This window comes from Haliaeetus albicilla, chromosome 10, assembly GCF_947461875.1.
Source record: "Haliaeetus albicilla chromosome 10, bHalAlb1.1, whole genome shotgun sequence".
Taxonomy (NCBI): domain Eukaryota; kingdom Metazoa; phylum Chordata; class Aves; order Accipitriformes; family Accipitridae; genus Haliaeetus; species Haliaeetus albicilla.
This window is the reverse complement of record NC_091492.1, coordinates 40,561,595-40,579,018: the sequence shown is the minus strand read 5'-3', so window position 1 is coordinate 40,579,018 and position 17,424 is coordinate 40,561,595. Positions and strand designations below refer to the sequence as shown.

The 17,424-nt window shown below is 39.9% G+C and overlaps 1 protein-coding gene across 1 annotated transcript in view; it reads left to right on the top strand.

Moving 5' to 3' along the window:
• Positions 1 to 879: 879 nt before the first annotated feature.
• Positions 880 to 17,424, top strand: part of CCDC60 (coiled-coil domain containing 60) — a 65,667-nt gene continuing 49,122 nt past the window's right edge. Inside the window, 2 exon segments of the mRNA XM_069795310.1 lie at positions 880 to 1,674; positions 1,677 to 1,897. Coding sequence (XP_069651411.1) covers positions 1,461 to 1,674; positions 1,677 to 1,897 — 435 coding nt within the window. The 5' untranslated portion in view covers positions 880 to 1,460.

The following is a 17,424-nucleotide window of genomic DNA, read 5'->3' as shown; positions in this document are numbered from 1 at the left end:
GCTGCTGATCATCTGTGTTATTTTAGGGCTGAATAGATACACTATTAAATTCATCTCGAGTTCTCATCTGCCACCAGTTACTGCTTGTTTGACAAGGTTTGAGTGAAGTTTGAAAGGCTTTTACTGAAAACGGTTGTAGGAGGAGTGAGATTTGATGGGTTTTCTCAAGGGCTGAGCAGCATCTGTCCGACGAGCCTGAGGGGGCTGGGGTTGCTCTGCCACACACCCCAAGCTGCCGCCCGGGAGAGAAGCCAAGGATTATATTTAATTAATTGAAATACTGATGAATATTGCTTTTACTGTTATAATGACATTCGGGTCTCCCACTTCCCAGTGCTTTAACCACTGCACCTTCCACCGGTGTCGTGAAGTGATAAAGTTCTGTTTATCTAAAGGCAAAACATGTTATTTATGGCCCTGTCCTCCCTCCAACACAAGCTCTGGTGTCCCAACCTCAGGGGGGAGGGAGGACGACACCTTAGCTTGCCCCTCAGCTGAAAGAAAGATGAAAAAATCCAGCTCCACAGGCAACCTCACGCTTGGAGAAACCCTAACCTCGTTACTACCTCCTGGTGACCCCCAGCGTGGGTTTTCCAAGAGGAATTCCCCCCCCAACACACCCCACGCCGGCCTCTGGGGGCTGAAGCCAACGCTCAGCGTGGCACAGCCACACGGCGCAGCCTCATCCCTAAGGCTAAGCGAGCAGCTACGTGGGCCACGGCCCCCCCCCGGCGCAAATCTCGCTCCTCAGACACCCACGGGCCCCACAGCCCGTCCCCCACTTCCACAGCCCGCCGCCAGGCCCGCTGCTTCGCCTCACGCCACGCCGCGCCACACACACACACACACACACACACACCCCCCCCGGGGCACGCGCACGCGCGCGGCGTTTCCCGGGCAACCGAGGGACGCGGGACCGTTTGGCCGTTAAGCGTCGCGCGGGGGCGGCGGCGTCCTCTGAGGCGGCTGAGGAGAAGGGGGTCGGTCCTTCGTTCCCGTTCTCTCCCCACCACCACCGCCTCCGCGGCGCCTTGAGGAGGAAGGTGGGGGCAATTTAGGCAGGTCCCTAGGGTTTGGGAGGTGGGAGGCCCCTTGGCGTGAGGGGTGCGGCCAGGGGAGGTCGTGCCGTTGCTAAAAATAAAGGTATAAAGGAAGTTTTTATTTGTAACGCAAGCCCTTCAGAGGGAGGTGCTCTGGCTCTGGGTGTTCCCCAGGAGACTGGTTAGATTTTAGGTGTTCCGGCCTCTCGGGATTTCTTTCTGTTGTTTGAGGGGCTGCTGAGGAGAATGAGACCTCATGTAGTTGTTAGCCAGCAGCAGGTTCTTCTGCTGGGCTGTCCTTTAGAAAACTGAAAAGACTTGATTCAGAGTTTGGGCAGCAGCTGTGTGTTTTCATGACTGAGAAACTAGAGTTTTTAATAACTTTGGGACTAAAACCACCAAGGTTCCCATTCTGGAACAATGCCAGTACCAGATGCATCTAAAAAACACAGAGTTGAGGCACCTGTGGTAGCAAATGTAGGTGGGAGCAGACACAAGGCACCTGTGGTAGCAAACGCACCTAAGAGCAGCAGACTCAAGGCACCTGTGATACCAGATCCACCCAAGAACAGCAGAATCAAGGTGCTAGCAGCCACTAAAATGTTGAATCCTCGAGATTTTGTGTGCATTCAGGCTTTGCTCAGAAGGAGGGAAAGGTCTTGGCCAGAAGCAGAACAATTTACAGAAGCAGTGAACCTCCAAGAGAACACGTGTTCTGGGAAAACTACCATAGGAGGCAAAAGCAGTTCACTCAGGGACACTTCACTCCCACTGGGAAGCCTTATCGGGAGCTTGGAGAGATTCTCTACACAGACCCGAAGAAACTCACCCTCTATTCTTTGGGGCAGCTTGCACAGGTAGGCCTGACTTTCCTGGTTCTGCTTTAAATAGAAAAGTAGGGACGCTTTCTGTCTTAAGTAAATTGCAAGCCCTGTTTCCAGGGCAAGGAATAATTATTTCTGTTTCAAGAAATGTTTGAAACAATATTCCATGCCTTCCTGTGAATAATCACAATCTGATATAATATTTGATGATGGTACGGAGTATTTGTAAAGAAAGCAAACTGATGTATGTATTGTGATTTGGGAACTGGCTTTTGAAACTGGTCTTTAAAGCTCTTAATGAGAGCACTTAAAATGGAGCAGAGACAATAGCAGGCTAATGAATGAAAGGGAAAACATGAGATAATGAGAATGTACTTAAGGAAAAATGCTCAGGGAAAGGTAACAAGTCTTGAAAATGGAAGGAGAGAAATCTTACTTGAGAGCATAAGGGTAAAGGATGGGTTAAAAAGCAGGGATGATAACTGGCAGTTGAGGGGTGGGTAAAAAGCTCAAAAGTTGAGCATAAGAATGATAGAAAGAGTAGTGTTTGTATTACGTAAATAGGGGTGGCTTCAGAGGTAGTGGATTAATTACTTTGCATTTTACTTTGCATTTGTATTTGTGTTTCAGGAAGGTGTAAGGGAATTACCCAGGAGCGTCCCTGTAATAGTTTGATTGTTTGTGTGGTTATTATCTCCTGGTCTCCTGGTGCTGCATACCCACTGACTTTGTGGGTCTTGAACTGTCTGAAGTTGCTTCTAAGTTAAGCTTGAATCATTAAACCACAGGAACAAGAACTCTGGTACTGATGCTTGAGATGAGCTTGCAGTGTTCTGCCATTTGTTTTCCTCAATGCTGTTGGCTCGCGCAAGGAGATCTGAAGCTCTCTTGAGTTTTCTGTCCTGTGCAGAGAGCAGTTTTCTTTGTGGAAACAGAGTGAAGCGTCTCCAGCCTATCTGTAACATCAGCCTCTGTGACTTTGAGGCCTACGCTCTGCTATGTGCCTTCTAATGGGGTGCCCAAAGGGATAGTCTGAGAGCTGCAGCAGAAGCAGTGTGGTTATTATTCAGGGTAGATGGAAAAGATTCTGTCCACCCACTACTTAATTTTCTGCTCTGATTGTGTATGTTGCATTCAGAGCTTAAAGTTTTAGATCAAGTGTTTAAGTTCTGAATAGACAATGGTTGGCATTTGCTTTATTTTTACATACTATCTAAAGCAGCATCTTGCTGCCGGTCTTCATTCAGAGGCTTGTTTCTGTAAATTAGTCAACATCCAGCAAGTGTTGCCAGTATTCTTGTTTTAATCCTTAACTTCTAAAACATCTTTCCTTCTGAATGTTAGAAGTTGTTCTAAAGATTTTTCAACTGTAGATATGCTCTTTAAAAACCTGATAATCCTGAAAATGTTGGTTGATTTGTGGTGGTGGTTGTTTTGGCATTGAAAAATGATGTCAGGATTTGATCCTTAAGGGTGCTCTGAAACCCAGTTGGAACTCAGCTACTTGACCAAATTAAAAGTATGCAATTTATACAGAAAATAAACTATATGTAGGCCACGAAATGCATGGTTGTGGCTTATGCTTTAGATTCATGAAGCTATCAGAGGGGATGTAGTCACACCTGCTGCTTCTTTTTGTGGAGAGTGTGGCTAAAAGCACTACATAGTCTTGAAAATCTCAGAGTAACCACTTTTTTTACCTTTTCCTAAAAGGTAATGGTTACTAAGTTGAAAAACTAAAATAAATAAAAATTTCCTGGCAATGAATCTGACCTGTCCTCTGCTTTCCTCTATTCCCACAAAGTAGGGAAGGCCCAGGGTTTTCGTGCTGTGCATGCACCAACACTCACTGTTTAAGCTGCCAGTGTGCTCTGCAGAAATCTGTTTATGTGTTTTTTCAGAGATACCAGAATAGAAATGTATTTCTATAGCCTAATTCTAAAAATACTTTGTATTACTTGTATTTTTGCTTCAAATGGGTTATTTACCTCATTCCCACCCACACCTAGCAGTCCCCATCATATTGTGCATAACTGAAAAGATTGTAGATACTGGATATGCCTAATTATAGGTGTCTGAGAGCATAATGTTCCTGGTAGTAAAACTTATGGTCTCCAATTAATGCATTTGCACTCATGTCTGCCTTCTGAGTTTGCATTTTCTTCACCCACAAGTATAGATGATGATTTGCAATGGTGAATGACAGTAAAATTTGTAAAAAGCAAGATGATGATAAAAGCCCTGTGAATTCAACAGGGCTTGAGTATGCTAGTATCTGCTGGCAAATGCTACTTTCTAAACTGATATTATTTAAAAAAAAAGATTTTTAAGAGCTAAAAACCTTTGAGTAAGTATGCTGGGATGGTCAAACAAAATGATACTGGCATAGGATGTTATATGTAATAATTGCACATTTAAGATGCTTTTTTATGTACTTGATGGCAACAAATGTGTTCAGAAAAGCTGTGCATTCATGGATGCTTTTTGTATCTTTATTCAGTAAATTTGGTATCTGAAAATATAGAGCTGATATTTGAATGTTCTCACTGTTGCATTGGAAACTCTGCTGTTCTGTAGCCACACAGAGAATGTGGTATCTGTCTTGCAGCGAAAACACTAGGTAAAGCTGGGCCAACGCAGTGGAAGAATTGCATTCCACTGCAACCTACTGGAACAAAATAAACCCCTTCCAAACTACTAGCAATACCAGCAAGGGATGGGAGAAGCTCAGGAAGTGTAGCATTTGTGTTTAAAAAACAACCAAGCAACAAACCCCCCAAACCCCAGGAAAAATACCCACAACAAGGAGGCTTCTTTTACCCATCCTGTACAGTATTATCCAAGCGTAATTGAGTGGCCAGCTTTCACAATGATGCGGATTTTGTGACCTTTATGGCTTTAGATTGCCAGTTATCCCAACTTTTATCTCCAGTTGTGTCTCAGTGTTTTCAGATGTGCTTTTTATGTGGTGGCTTTCTACATGTGCTGTCTGCTCCCTGCCACTATCTTTACTAGAAGAATCCTGATACGTTGAACGGGCCGTGTATTTTAACCGGAGCAGCTACACCAAGTGTGTTCCCAATGGATTTCAAGTTCTTGCCTTTTCAAAACTTGTTGGGGGGTGGGGGAGGAGATTCCCTGTGGGGCTGCCTGGTTCTGCATTGTGTTAATATCAGTCCATACCCATACCGTGAGACAGAGCCCTCCAAGCTTCTGTTACAGATAATTGGAAGTTACTTCGTTCGGTTTGAGGTTTTTCCCCTCTCTCTCTCAAAGGTCAGGTGCGCATTGCAGACAGCACTGATTCATTGAAAGTCAAAGAATGTAGCTATCCAGACAGTATTTTGATTTCCTAAGTGTTCAGAGCAACGTGTTAAAGGTCTCTTTCTTATTTCTTAATGTAACGGTGCACGGTGATGTTAGTCACCTTTTATCATGTTTATATAGCTTCTTTCCCTTAATTGCTATGACAAATTCATTTGCAAAACCTCTGAGGTGGCTTGTTGACTTTTTACATGAAAGAAAGGTGGCCTTTCTGACCAAGCCCTGAAAACAAGCCAAGTCCACAAAATCTTGAGTATTATTAGTGTCAAAGCTTGCTCTGTACTTGTCATAAAATTCTGTTCTGTAATTCTGTGCTTTGGGTAAATAGGTCACTAGGTAAGATTGACAACAGCATCAGCAATGAAAGGTTTTAAGCTGGAAACTGGAGAAGAAAACAGAGCAATTTCTTTCAAGAGAAATTACACTGATGTTATTTGCTATTGCTGCAGTTAAAGATCTGTCAGGGTTTCCAGTTTAAAAATCTTGCTTTCCAGAAGACTAAAACCACGTTTTTCAAGGCAGAACTTCTAATGCAAAGAACCTTTTTCCTGCCAGCTCTCTGATGTGAAGGTCAATCATAATTCCTTATCACTCTGGGAACAGCAGGAAAACATTAGTGGTGGGTAGTCTTCCTAGTATCTCCAAAACCGGTAAACTGGTCAGGCCAGACTACACTGGTGTGGTGACATCTGTAATGCTTTCTGAATTGAGTAACCAATATATGGTCATTGATCAACTCTGGTCTCATGCCTGCATCTAAGAAGTGCTATGCCTGAGTCATTTAAAAAACCAAACCAAAACAAAGACCCTTATTATACATTTAGAGGAAGCTTCAGAAATACCTTGAAACTTCCTATGTGAAGAATGTGAAATTTCAACAAAATGCTAGTGAGAAAGAGGACAGCACAATATTTCTTTCCATTAACTACTCAACTGGCTTTGAAAGTGAAAAGCTATAAAATACTTCCTAGAGTATTTTTTTCCGTATTAACTATGTGAAGTAGAATATAAGGGTGAGTTATCGCTGGGATGGTTGTTATTCAGAAGTGCCAAAGCATTGACAGAGATGTCCAGGTTCAAGTATATCTTGGGTTATTTTGTTAGGTTGTTGGCTGGTGAAAATGAACTCTTCCACATCATTCCACTGCTTGCTAGAGGTAAACACTTGAGTATCTCTTTAACAATTACAAAACACATATTGGCAGTATGAAAGTGAGAATTTTGAGATGTACTTTGTTTGGAAGGGTTAATTCATATTTGATTTAAGGTTATTTGGGTGTTTTCTGCTTGTACTATTTTGCCAGGCTCATCATGTCATGACAATGTGTCAGCTCACAAATTACAATGTTTATATGGGCTGGTGTTCTGAAAATAATGAAGGGAACAAGGAAGAAACAGGGAGGGTATAGAAGTGATTGTAGCAGTGAGAGTCATACTTTCAGTTTCCTCTGTGATCCAAATTTATCTTGTTTGTCCTTGTGCATTTCTGATGAAGAACTGGGAATGAAGATGAGAAACACAAAATTATACCCAAGTTCTTTTTTTCTTTTTGAAGCTATGACCACGGTGCATGCCCCCCATATGGAAATCAGTGTGAAAACTAAAAGCACCTGGCCATAAGCCTATGTGCTAGAAATGCTCCAGGACAGGAGAGAAAGAAATAGGTTGTGCAAGAAAAGTCAGTAATTGGAAAACTGCCCTTTATCACTTGACTACAGTTTATGACCTTGCTGTCGCCAAAACATATTAGCAATGTTAAGTACAGAGCATGTAAAACAAAACAAGCAGGTGCAAGCACAGTGACACTGTGATTACAACTTCTGAGTTGATAGTGTCACATTGTAAGAAATGTTCTACTACTTGTTACAGAAATGAAAGGGTGCGTCGTTTTATGCCTCTGAGAGACCTGGCTGAATGTACTTTAATGTCTTAAAGACTTTGTCACCAGTGTGTGATGCTTCCATTTGAAAGCTTACCATACAGTGGGTATATAGGTATGCCTGACTTAGGTTTCCATGGAGATTTCTTGTACCTAATTAACACAGGTGGATTTAACAGGTAGTTTTTCTTTTGCTAACCTTGTCTAGTTTCCTTTTCTTGGTTTTAACAGGTAAAAGGGTGTTATGGGTTTTTTTGTGGTTTGGCTTTTTTTTTTCTTTGGTGTTAACCAGATATGAGTTGTGAGGTGTTTAGTTTTTTCTTCTTTCTGGAGTAAACATACAGGGAAGTAAGTAGCTGTTCTGCTCTGGGGGTGTGTGTGGGGGGGAACTAACTGTGGGTGTTATACCAACGAATTTTCCTACAAGCTTCATAACCTTTATTGGTAACATATGTGTGCAAGCTCTCAGCATGGTAATCATCAGGCAGAACAGAATTCATGCATGTTATCCATCCGAGGGGACATCTTTGCTTCACTTGCCATGATGAAAGCTGATGTACACTTCCAGCTTTCACCAGGGTCGCTGCTAGCAAAAAACAAGTGAAACTCTGGTTGTATGCTTCTTATGGATAATATTGATTTCCAGTAAATAGAATGAGTTGCTCAAGTACTTTTTTAACTGTCTTGTCTTCTATAGCCTTCTACTATGTTAGCAAGCATAACACTACACTACTTTTCCTTTTTAAAAATAGTAACAGATGCATTTCTTGTTGCAAAAGACAAACTTGGAGAATGTTTGGAAATGAACAGCCTAATGGCCCCCCTCTCTCTCTCATATAGGTGACTTTCTTCTCGCCCATCCAAGGAGGCATTGACCCACCAGACATTTGCAATGTAATGATAATGTACCATTATATTGCTGCTTTTATGTACATGTTATTAAATGTTAGTGAGCCTGAATGCATAAGGTTTGAGGGCATATTAGAAAGTGGTGAATAAGCAGACTGTGGATAATTTGGCTATGGAATAACAGAAAAGGGTATAGCTTTAGGTGACTGAACTAGCGGTCTGGAGCAGTTTGATTGTGTGAGGGTGGTACTAAAAGGAGGAATGGAATGAAAGATAAACAGAAGCTGTGAAGTGAGATGATAGATAATGGTGTTGTCATAAACAGAACTGGAACAGAGAGAATGATATAAGAAGGAAAGTTTGATTTTAGACATTTTATCAAATTTGGGTATATGCCTAAATTGCAATTGCAGATAGTTTTCTGCCTTCTTCAACAAATGTTACATTAGAGTAGGCTGTTAGTCTGTACAGTGGCTACTGTTGGTTTTATTAATTAAGCTCATTCCCCTTTGTTAGCCTGAACCAGAAACCTATTTCTTTTAACTTGGGTTTGATTTTTAAAAGCCCTTACTAAAAAGTTGAAAAAGTCAGTCACACCATTTTTGAGGAACTAAAATTCTTATTTGACATGTTCATGGACAAAACGGGGAAATATTACATCGTATTGCAGCAGTTCTAACAAGAGGATAACAACATTGCCGATCAAGCATTTGAGATTATTTAGCAGGCATGGTGAAGCTGTTGTTGATGCAGAATTTCTGGATTTCATTTTTTTTATTGTCATCTGTGATCTACTCTGCCACTGTGGTCATGTGTCTGTTAGAAAATCTTGGCTATTTTAGAGGAGCAGCAGTCCTTCAATGCTGAAGTACTTGGTTTTATTACTGTTAACCATAACGTTTAAGCACCCATGTACTGAGAGTTTTGTTGAAATGTTTTTCTTCATGGCATTGTGAGACTGACAATCATTACCTTTCCTGTACCTTTGGAGAAAGTGACTTAGAAAAGTGGATTATCTTAGCTAATTGCATATGGAAAGTATAAACATGGTATTATAGTGAAGAACTTTCTGATCCTGAGCTCTTGTTTTTTCCTGCAGGTGTTCTTGTTTTGTCTTTTAGAGTGTGGAACAAAAATGGTGATATAAATGAGACTGAAGATAGGGCATATGCTTATGGAACTACGTTTTTAAGATTGGGCTTTTTTTATTTGGTTAAGAGTTGTAGTATTACTTTCTAACATGAATATTAAATGCTAGGTGGTACTCCTGACCTGAGCCTAACTATGCAAAAATGTTATGTTCTATAAAAATAAAGGGTTTATGATTGCTAAATTAGTTTGACATATCTCTGGAACAGCAGCTAGCCGGTGAGGTCTGCACAATCTCCATGCTATTAAGTTCAAAACAGTCTAATCAATTTCAAAAGTTCAATTTCTGTTCCTAAAGGCTGCTTCCATAATGAATTAAGGGAAGCATATCAAATGTAATAATGCATTGTTATTAAGGTTTTAGTAAACTTGCCAAATGTCAGGCTGCTGGTACAGTCATGGTGCATTACACTTCTGTGATTACAGCTTGAGTTGTCATTATAGCGAATTGCATTGCTCACCTAGGCTTGGGAATTGATCTGCAATATCATGCCTGGGGCAGGAGAGAAGTACATTACAAAGGTTACACTTCAGAGTATTCAAAGTGTTAGATTTTTAACAGGTTTAATGTCTGCTTCTCTTAAATAGTGCATACAAATAATCTGTAGGTTATATAATGAAGAAATAAGACTATTCCTTGTATTTGAAGAACATGGTGCTCCTCTGGCTGCAGTGTGGCAGTTAAAATTGACTCTTGCTAACTGAAAACATTTCACCGAATGGCTACTGTTGGGAGAGAATGGAGAAAAAACATTTTGATATTTGACTAAAAGTTCTATGTAAGAAAGAAATGGTTGTTACTGTTTGTGGGTATGATCGGTTTAGAACTTGCACTGGACAGTAATGTTAACACTCTTTGTAATTCGTGTGCGAGTTTCTGGTTCCTATTCCTTTGTGTCACTGATAGCACAAAGGAATGTTAATGCTGACCTTACCAGACACTGGTGGATTTCTCTAATGTCATGTTCAGTGGAGTTAAGTCAGGAATGAATGTATGTGTACCAGTAAAATATAAGAAAATGTTTCAGGTGGGAAAGCAGAGCTCTTTTGTGTACGTCGAACTTAGGAACCTCTCTGTGAATGTGATCACTAGTAGGAAGTGGTAGGTATTTAATTAGGGGCAGGGGAACATGAACAATGTGGAGATTTTTATATTCACATGAGGGGTGAAAAAAATCAGAACTGATGTAGACATGCTGGACTGGATTTGTAGATAGGTTGGGTTATGCTCGTTTCTAGGAAGGTTAATATATTTATAGATCAGTTTTACCCAAAATGATGCCAAAAGCACTTTGCAGACTGAACGTAGAGGTCATATCAATCCCATCCCTGGTTTACTGTGGTTAACAGAGCAGAGCAATACTACCTGAGAGTTCAGGATAGAAAGTGATGAAGAATAATGTATCCAGTTGAAAAAGGAGAGGTGAACTTAAGTGAGCAGACAGCAGTTTAAGCAAGTTGAAGTTTAGCCAAGGAGACCTTGCTAATTTCCCCCAAACTTTGCATGGCAGAGGAGGAATCATCCTTCTCATACAGAAAGTAACAGTCTTGGGGTAAGTTGATCTGAATGCAAGAACTATGAAACCTGTTCTTAAATTGGAATGGCTTGCAGAGGAAAAACCATTTGTGTAAAATCAGATGTGGTGGTGTTTCGCTTTCCTTGAGATTGTAGAATGATGTGTCTTAAATTGCAAGCAGTGGAAGGCAGTGCTTTCCATGGCTAGAGTAGCTTCTCCTTATTCATGAAATGCCTATAGAAAAAGTGTTGAATGCACAACAGCGATGGCGGGGAGGACTGTAAGCAGGGAGAGAAAGACATAACGGAATGTCACTATGTTCCTTGTAGTATAATGTGACCTTTCCATTAAATTAATGTTATGCTATTTGCACAGAAGGAGAGCTAAGAGAGAGCGTATTTTTAGGGGACAATAGTCAATTTAATTAGGCAGCTATATAACTGTCAGTCTTAACATTGAGAGCTCAAAAGCGAGGTATGGGGAACAGAGGCAGTAGCTATAATTTTCCTTTGGCTTCTGTTCATTTGGAAAAAGCAGTTACTTTGTGTTATTTGTAAAAACTAGGCTGTGATATTGTTTGGGGTATTTTAGCCTGGAACCTTTTTTCTGGTGTATTAAGAGGGAGGTTTTAACCTAATTCCTCAATGACTTACTGCTAAAAGGTTTGTGTCCCCTCTGCTGACCTAAGCAGGTACAAAAGACAGATTCCACAGTCCTTACTGGTGTGGATGGAATACTCGGATATTTCATATGCCTGTCTATCAACCTCAGTGGAGTAATCATGGAGTAAGGCCCAGTTCTTCAAGTGAAACACTGCTAGATTTTTGGTCTGCAAGCATTTTGGTTCATACACACCTACACAATTTCATTTAAGGTTCAAAAGACGCTTCATAAAGCGGTTGTGATATATTAAAATTTGTAATCACTCATTCATACACTGCATCCGCTAAAAATCTTACCTTTTTTAAGAATTATTTTGACTTTTCAGTAACTTTTCTTACTCATAAAAGGCAAATTCTAGCTGTATTACATTGGCCTCCAGATAATAATCCATATGTTTGAAATAAACAGACTGCAAAGCTGTTAGGGTTATTTCTGTTTTCTCGGCTGCAATTAAAGTTAGGTTGCAGTAAATTACAGAACCCACTGAAGCCTCTGGCCAATCCTAGTCTCTGTGAGTGCACTCTACTGTGTCTTTGGCCTTGAGCTTATGCCTGTGGCACTTCTGGGAGGGTGAAATCATGTCATTCCTCATCTGTTAGAGCAGTCCTTGGGCTGTGGTACTTCAGTCCAAAACGTATTTACTTCAACAGTTTTGACCTCTGTGCTTCACTTCTCTCCTGCAGGTACAACCAATGGTTCCCAGTTTCCTCATTTCCATACTGAGCCTTCCATACTGAGCACGCTGATCTGTCCAGGATTCCTAGGTGGCATCATTTGGTCCCACTATGTGTCAACATTTCCCCCTCGGTGCCTCAGGAACCCTGTGTTTCTGAACTCTGCTCTCAGTTGATTCCTCCCTCTCTCCGCAAAGTCATTCTTTTACTGCTTGTACCCCTTGAACCTGTTATCTCCCAGTTCAGATAGAGGAAGACTTAGAGCTTTATTAGATAACAAATGATCCTCATAGCTAATTGTTTGCCCTGTTGTCTGGGGAGCTATTTATTTTAAGAATAAATGAAGTTATCTCATAACTATGACCTAAAAATAAAGGACATTCTTTTTCACTGGCAAGTTAATGGCAGAACGTCAAATCTGTCATGTCTCACAGTTTTAGAATAAGACTTATTCATGTGGTTGAATTCCCCTATGACTAGACTGATACCTTGTGTATTTCTGGTGCTGTCTGAGCCTAGCTGCCAGGTGCTACTGGTCATCTTGATCTCTGGTCTGCCAACTGGCTGAGTTGGATACGTCAGAGAGGCTGTGACGCAATACTGCAGGTAGTGAACGTTATCTTATGGAGCCTACGTGCACAACATTTCCCACTAAAAATCACACGTGAGAGCCCAGCAGCAATGTTCCCCTCCTGTCACATAACCTACTGCCAGACACATGCCTGAATACAGGGGAATAGGAAATAGTAAAGGTCTGGAAGTCTGGTCTTTGGTAACTCTTAGGACTAGTACTTTCTTGCTGGTGTAATGCTTTGGAATTTGGTGTAATGGTTTGTTGGCTGGCTGGTGAAGAATGGTGTGACTGCCATCATTTCACAATGGTCAAGTGTGACAACCTTAAGCCACAACATAGTGGCAGTTTGTTACTGACAAAGATTTTTGCCCAGAACAGACTGAAATAGGTGGATTGTGATCCATCTGCAGCATAATGACAGCATAACGGTAGGACTGAATTTAAAGAGAGTTTATATTCCCTTCCTAAATATTTTCTAAAGCCAGTATTTACTGGTCTTTACTGGTCTACTTAGTGTTGATCAGTTATGCCAGAGCTAGAAGTGTTTATGACTTTCATACAGCGTATTGATTACATTGACAAAATAATTGAAAATCTGTAACAATTGTCTTGTAATTAAAACCCAAACATATTCTAGTCCAATTCCATTGTGATGGTTTTAAAAATTTGGAAACTGATCTCTCTGTAGTTCTTAACCTGTTTTCCAAAGTGAGCAGACTGATCAAATAAAGGATCTGTTCAGTTGTACAACTGAAGCCTTTTCTCTAAGGAAGCTTCTCAAATACATGGGACCAAGACAGTATTAGCTTAGAGCATATAGTTAAAACATTCTGTCCTTTATGCTGCTTTACCTTGTTGATACTTTGTCTTAGGGTTATGTATTTATGCATTCAAGAAACTGAGAGTCTTTGTACTATAACAGAAACACATTTAACTTCTCTGTTAACACCTGCAGCAGGTGATAGGTTATCTACAGCTATGTACCACACGCTGGTTCCGTTTCTTTTTTTTTTTTATTAGGTTACCCTGAAATGTTAGAAATTAATTCCTGGAGTCAGTGTCAGCTAAACTGACAGTGGATCAAAGCTGTGAGACAAATTGCTCATTACAGTTCAGGGAGCTGAATCCTCTGTGCAGACAGCTGTACCATCGCTGGAGGGTTCTCGGGCACTTCACCCGCAAACTCAGCCTTGACAAATGCTGCCATTGTTGGTGAAGCTCGTAGGTGGATTTCTGTAAAATAAGCTCATTTTGAACTGTCAGAGGCACTGCTATGTCTTGGAATTGTTATTTGGTTGGTTGGGTTTGTTTCTTGTCACCCTGTTTAGAGCTTGTGTCACTATGCAACAGCCTGAACTATAAACAATGATGTTAATCCATGAAAAATGAGAAATTAAACCTTGGCAGGAACCTAGTGATCCCTATCCAGGTTCATCAGATGAAAGCTTTGTTTTTATTTTTTTCTGGCTTTTCCTAAAAGCTCAGCAGCATGGAATCCATTCAACTTTGGTGTCTGACAGTCAGAAATCACTCTTGCTGACAGTGAGCTCACTTCATCTTTTAGTGAAAGCAGATAAAAACAGATGTAAAACAAAAAAACCCACAAACCTTTTCCAAAATGTCGCTTTGCCATTTCTATTAGCTCATCAGAAATGTTTGAATCCTTCCCTTTTAAGAAAGCTGCTTTGGGTAAAATGTTGTGTATGTATTTTTTTTATTCCCTTCAGGTATTTAACTTTCAGCTGTTTTCCTAAATTAATGATAGTGTATATTATCTATATGAGATCTGAATTTGTGCGTGGCAATAAGTGGTAAGTCAGAGCGAGTTAGCCATGTAAGATGGAGGCTCTGGAGTAAGGCTTTCCAGCACCTATTGGTTGTAACACCAAACTGTATGAATGTAAGTCTTTGTGCTGTTTTGCTCTGAGGTCAGCTGGAAGACACTATTGCTTGAAAACAGCGATTTAATGGCAGTATGACATACAGCCTTAAAACTAATGGAATACAAAATAGGAAATCAAAACAAAGACAATGCTTAAGGAGAATGGGCCACAGATGTAATGCAGTCTGTGTGTGCAGCTGGCATGGCTACCACAAAATGCTTCTGAAAATAGCTGTCCTTTGGAAAGTCAAGTTTGATGGTTTAGCTGTGGGTTATTCCCTTATTTATGTGTCGGATATTAGGAGTTTGGACTGAACTTCTTTTACAAGAAGTGTAGAGTCATTCCTAAATATTAATACTTTCTTTTTTTTTAAGTCACAGATAAAACGGTTTACAGCTTTATTTTCAGATAACCAAAGTCAAATCTATGCCAGAATGCTAGCTAACTTAATCTGATGATCCAGCCTATACTAGGTACAAATGAGGGGGATGGGTGTGTGCATGCTTAAGTTTTAGCATGAATTACAAATAGATAATAAAGGGCATTTTTAGTTCAGTATGTTATATCTAAAACCCATGGAGAGCTTTTTGCTAGGACCTTGGTATAGACATAAAGGGTGTTTTGGGCTTTGTATTGGGATTAAAGGATACTCTGTAATCTTGCATAAAACATAGCTGCTAAGATCCTTTTCTTGACGTGTTCATCTGTCTCATGTTTATCATGGGTGAAGTTGGTGCCAGCCAGTCTGTAGATGCACATCCATTCTGCTGTTGCAGTATGGACCGTATTCATCTCTGTCAAAATATGGATTCAGTCAGGACCTTTATTCCAGAAGAGAATTTGACCCTTTAACAAAAATGTGCTTGAGTGAAATTAAATAGTGGTTCAGAATTTGGTTATTTTTTGTTTGTAAACTTTGTATTTTCAGTTTACCTGGGGAGAATGTGCATTTATATAGCAACCATTGTATACTTTTTGTTTATTCTATTTAAAGTGTTACTGGCAAAAAATAGTCTTCAACTTGCATGCCAAAATGCATGTATGTTTTAGGGAAGCAACAGGAGTGGCTGCCTGGAAAAATAACAATGGAACTGTCAGTCCCATATTGTGACGTGCATGTGGTAAAAAGATGACTTTTTTTAGGGCTGGCAGATGCACTCTGTTCATTTTACAGGTCATTAAATTTCTCATTATACAAACTCAATCGTGTGAGTTTTTAAAATATGATTTAGAATATCCAAAAGATTAGACAGTGTGCAAGATAAATGTAGAAGTTTAAATTTTGAAAGACAAAACATTATTTGAAAAAATGATAGATAAATTCCATAATGAGCCTACTATATTATTCTCATTGTCTAGCTACTCCATATGGAAGGTTACATTCTGACCTTAGGTATGTCACTGCATGCAGAGTAACAAAAAATTTGTATTTGCTAATCTGCTTAGAGATTTTGATTAATCTGTCTGCATTCTTAGAGGAGAGAATCTGTAGCAGAAATTTGTGCATTACGATATTATCTATCTTGACATGGCTAGAAAACTGCATCTTTTTAAAAATGCTTTAAAGTGCTGTGAAAATGGAAGAGAATTACTGTTACTAAACTTCTCTAACATTTCTTTGCAGAAACTTGTTTTTCCTAATCACTGAGCCTTAGCTGTCTTTGGAGAAAAAAATCCCCCCCCCTCCCCCCCGAACTGGATGTAATGTTTGTTTGCCAAAAGCTTGAGATCTACAGATAACAGCTACCACTTTGGAAAAAAGTAGTTAGTTTTGATAACTATTTGGCCTGAGTAATAGTTCACGTGGATTTCTTACTTGGAAAGCAATCTGTTAGCACAGCTCTCCTCCACACAAGTTTTCTTAGGAAAGCCATAGATGGGAGGAAGTGATGTTTAATCAGCTGAGCTTTCTGTTAATGTTGGCTTTCCATTGTTTTCTTCCACAGAAACATGAGTCATTGTGATTTCAGAATAACAACATTTAGAGTGCCACTGGTGAGCTGGGAAGATACAAGTGAAACAGTTGCTCTAACAAGCACAGGCTTACTCTTTCCCTATACATTTGACATTTTCTTCTCCAATCACAATATTGCTGTCTAGGCTTTCCAACACCTTCAGGCTCCTGTTACATGAGGTTTAGATATTACTCAGCAAAAAAACAGAGCTATGAAACAAAACACATTAGCTTAAGCATTTGTCCTAAGCCTAAGACACTGCTATTTCTCTAGAATGTGTCATAGTCCCACAGCTAATTCTAGACTATCAATATGGATTGTCCAGAAATTAGATTCTTGACCTATCCTGAAGACTCCTCAGACCTTTAACCTTCACACTGATTAAGACTATGCTAGACTTTATAGCTTCTTACCAAACTAGGTATATGGACCAAATAAATTGTCTGCTGCAACAGGGCTTTGGTTAAGTATGTGTGTTGATGTGACTGAATGCTGCTCAGCTTAGTTCTGAGTAAATCAAATGATCTATGATTGGAGAAGTCAAAGATAGATCTCTTCTGCACAAACCTGAATAGGAAACCCTCAGTCTTTAGCATAGGAAGAAAGTTCATTACTAAGTTCATTTTAAAGTTCTACTGTGAAAGTGGTTCAGTAATGTCCATTCTTTTTACTATGCCAAGGACAAAGTACAGCCTAGGATAGAGATTAAGATTATTGGCTTATTTTTGCGTCCTGCAAGTATAAAAATACAAGCAAAAATCACCATGGCTATTCCAGTTATTTGCAGCTTTTCTCTAGAGAAGAATCATGTAAAACACATTTTAGCATATTCCTTGCAAACAAATAGGGTCATGCAATCTGAAATGACAGTCAATTATAGTGTTTTAGACCTCTGGTTATTGCAGTTCTAGCTCTTCAGTTGCTCACACACAAGCACCTAAACTTGTTCTACTGTTATCTGAGAGTAACCAATTTTAATCATGGAAATGATGAATACATTTTGTACCACTTTTACTTTAGTACCTTGTATCAAAATAAATGTTTGTTTGACTGTAAAGTGTGAAGTTTTGCAGATGTCTGAGCAACCAGGGTC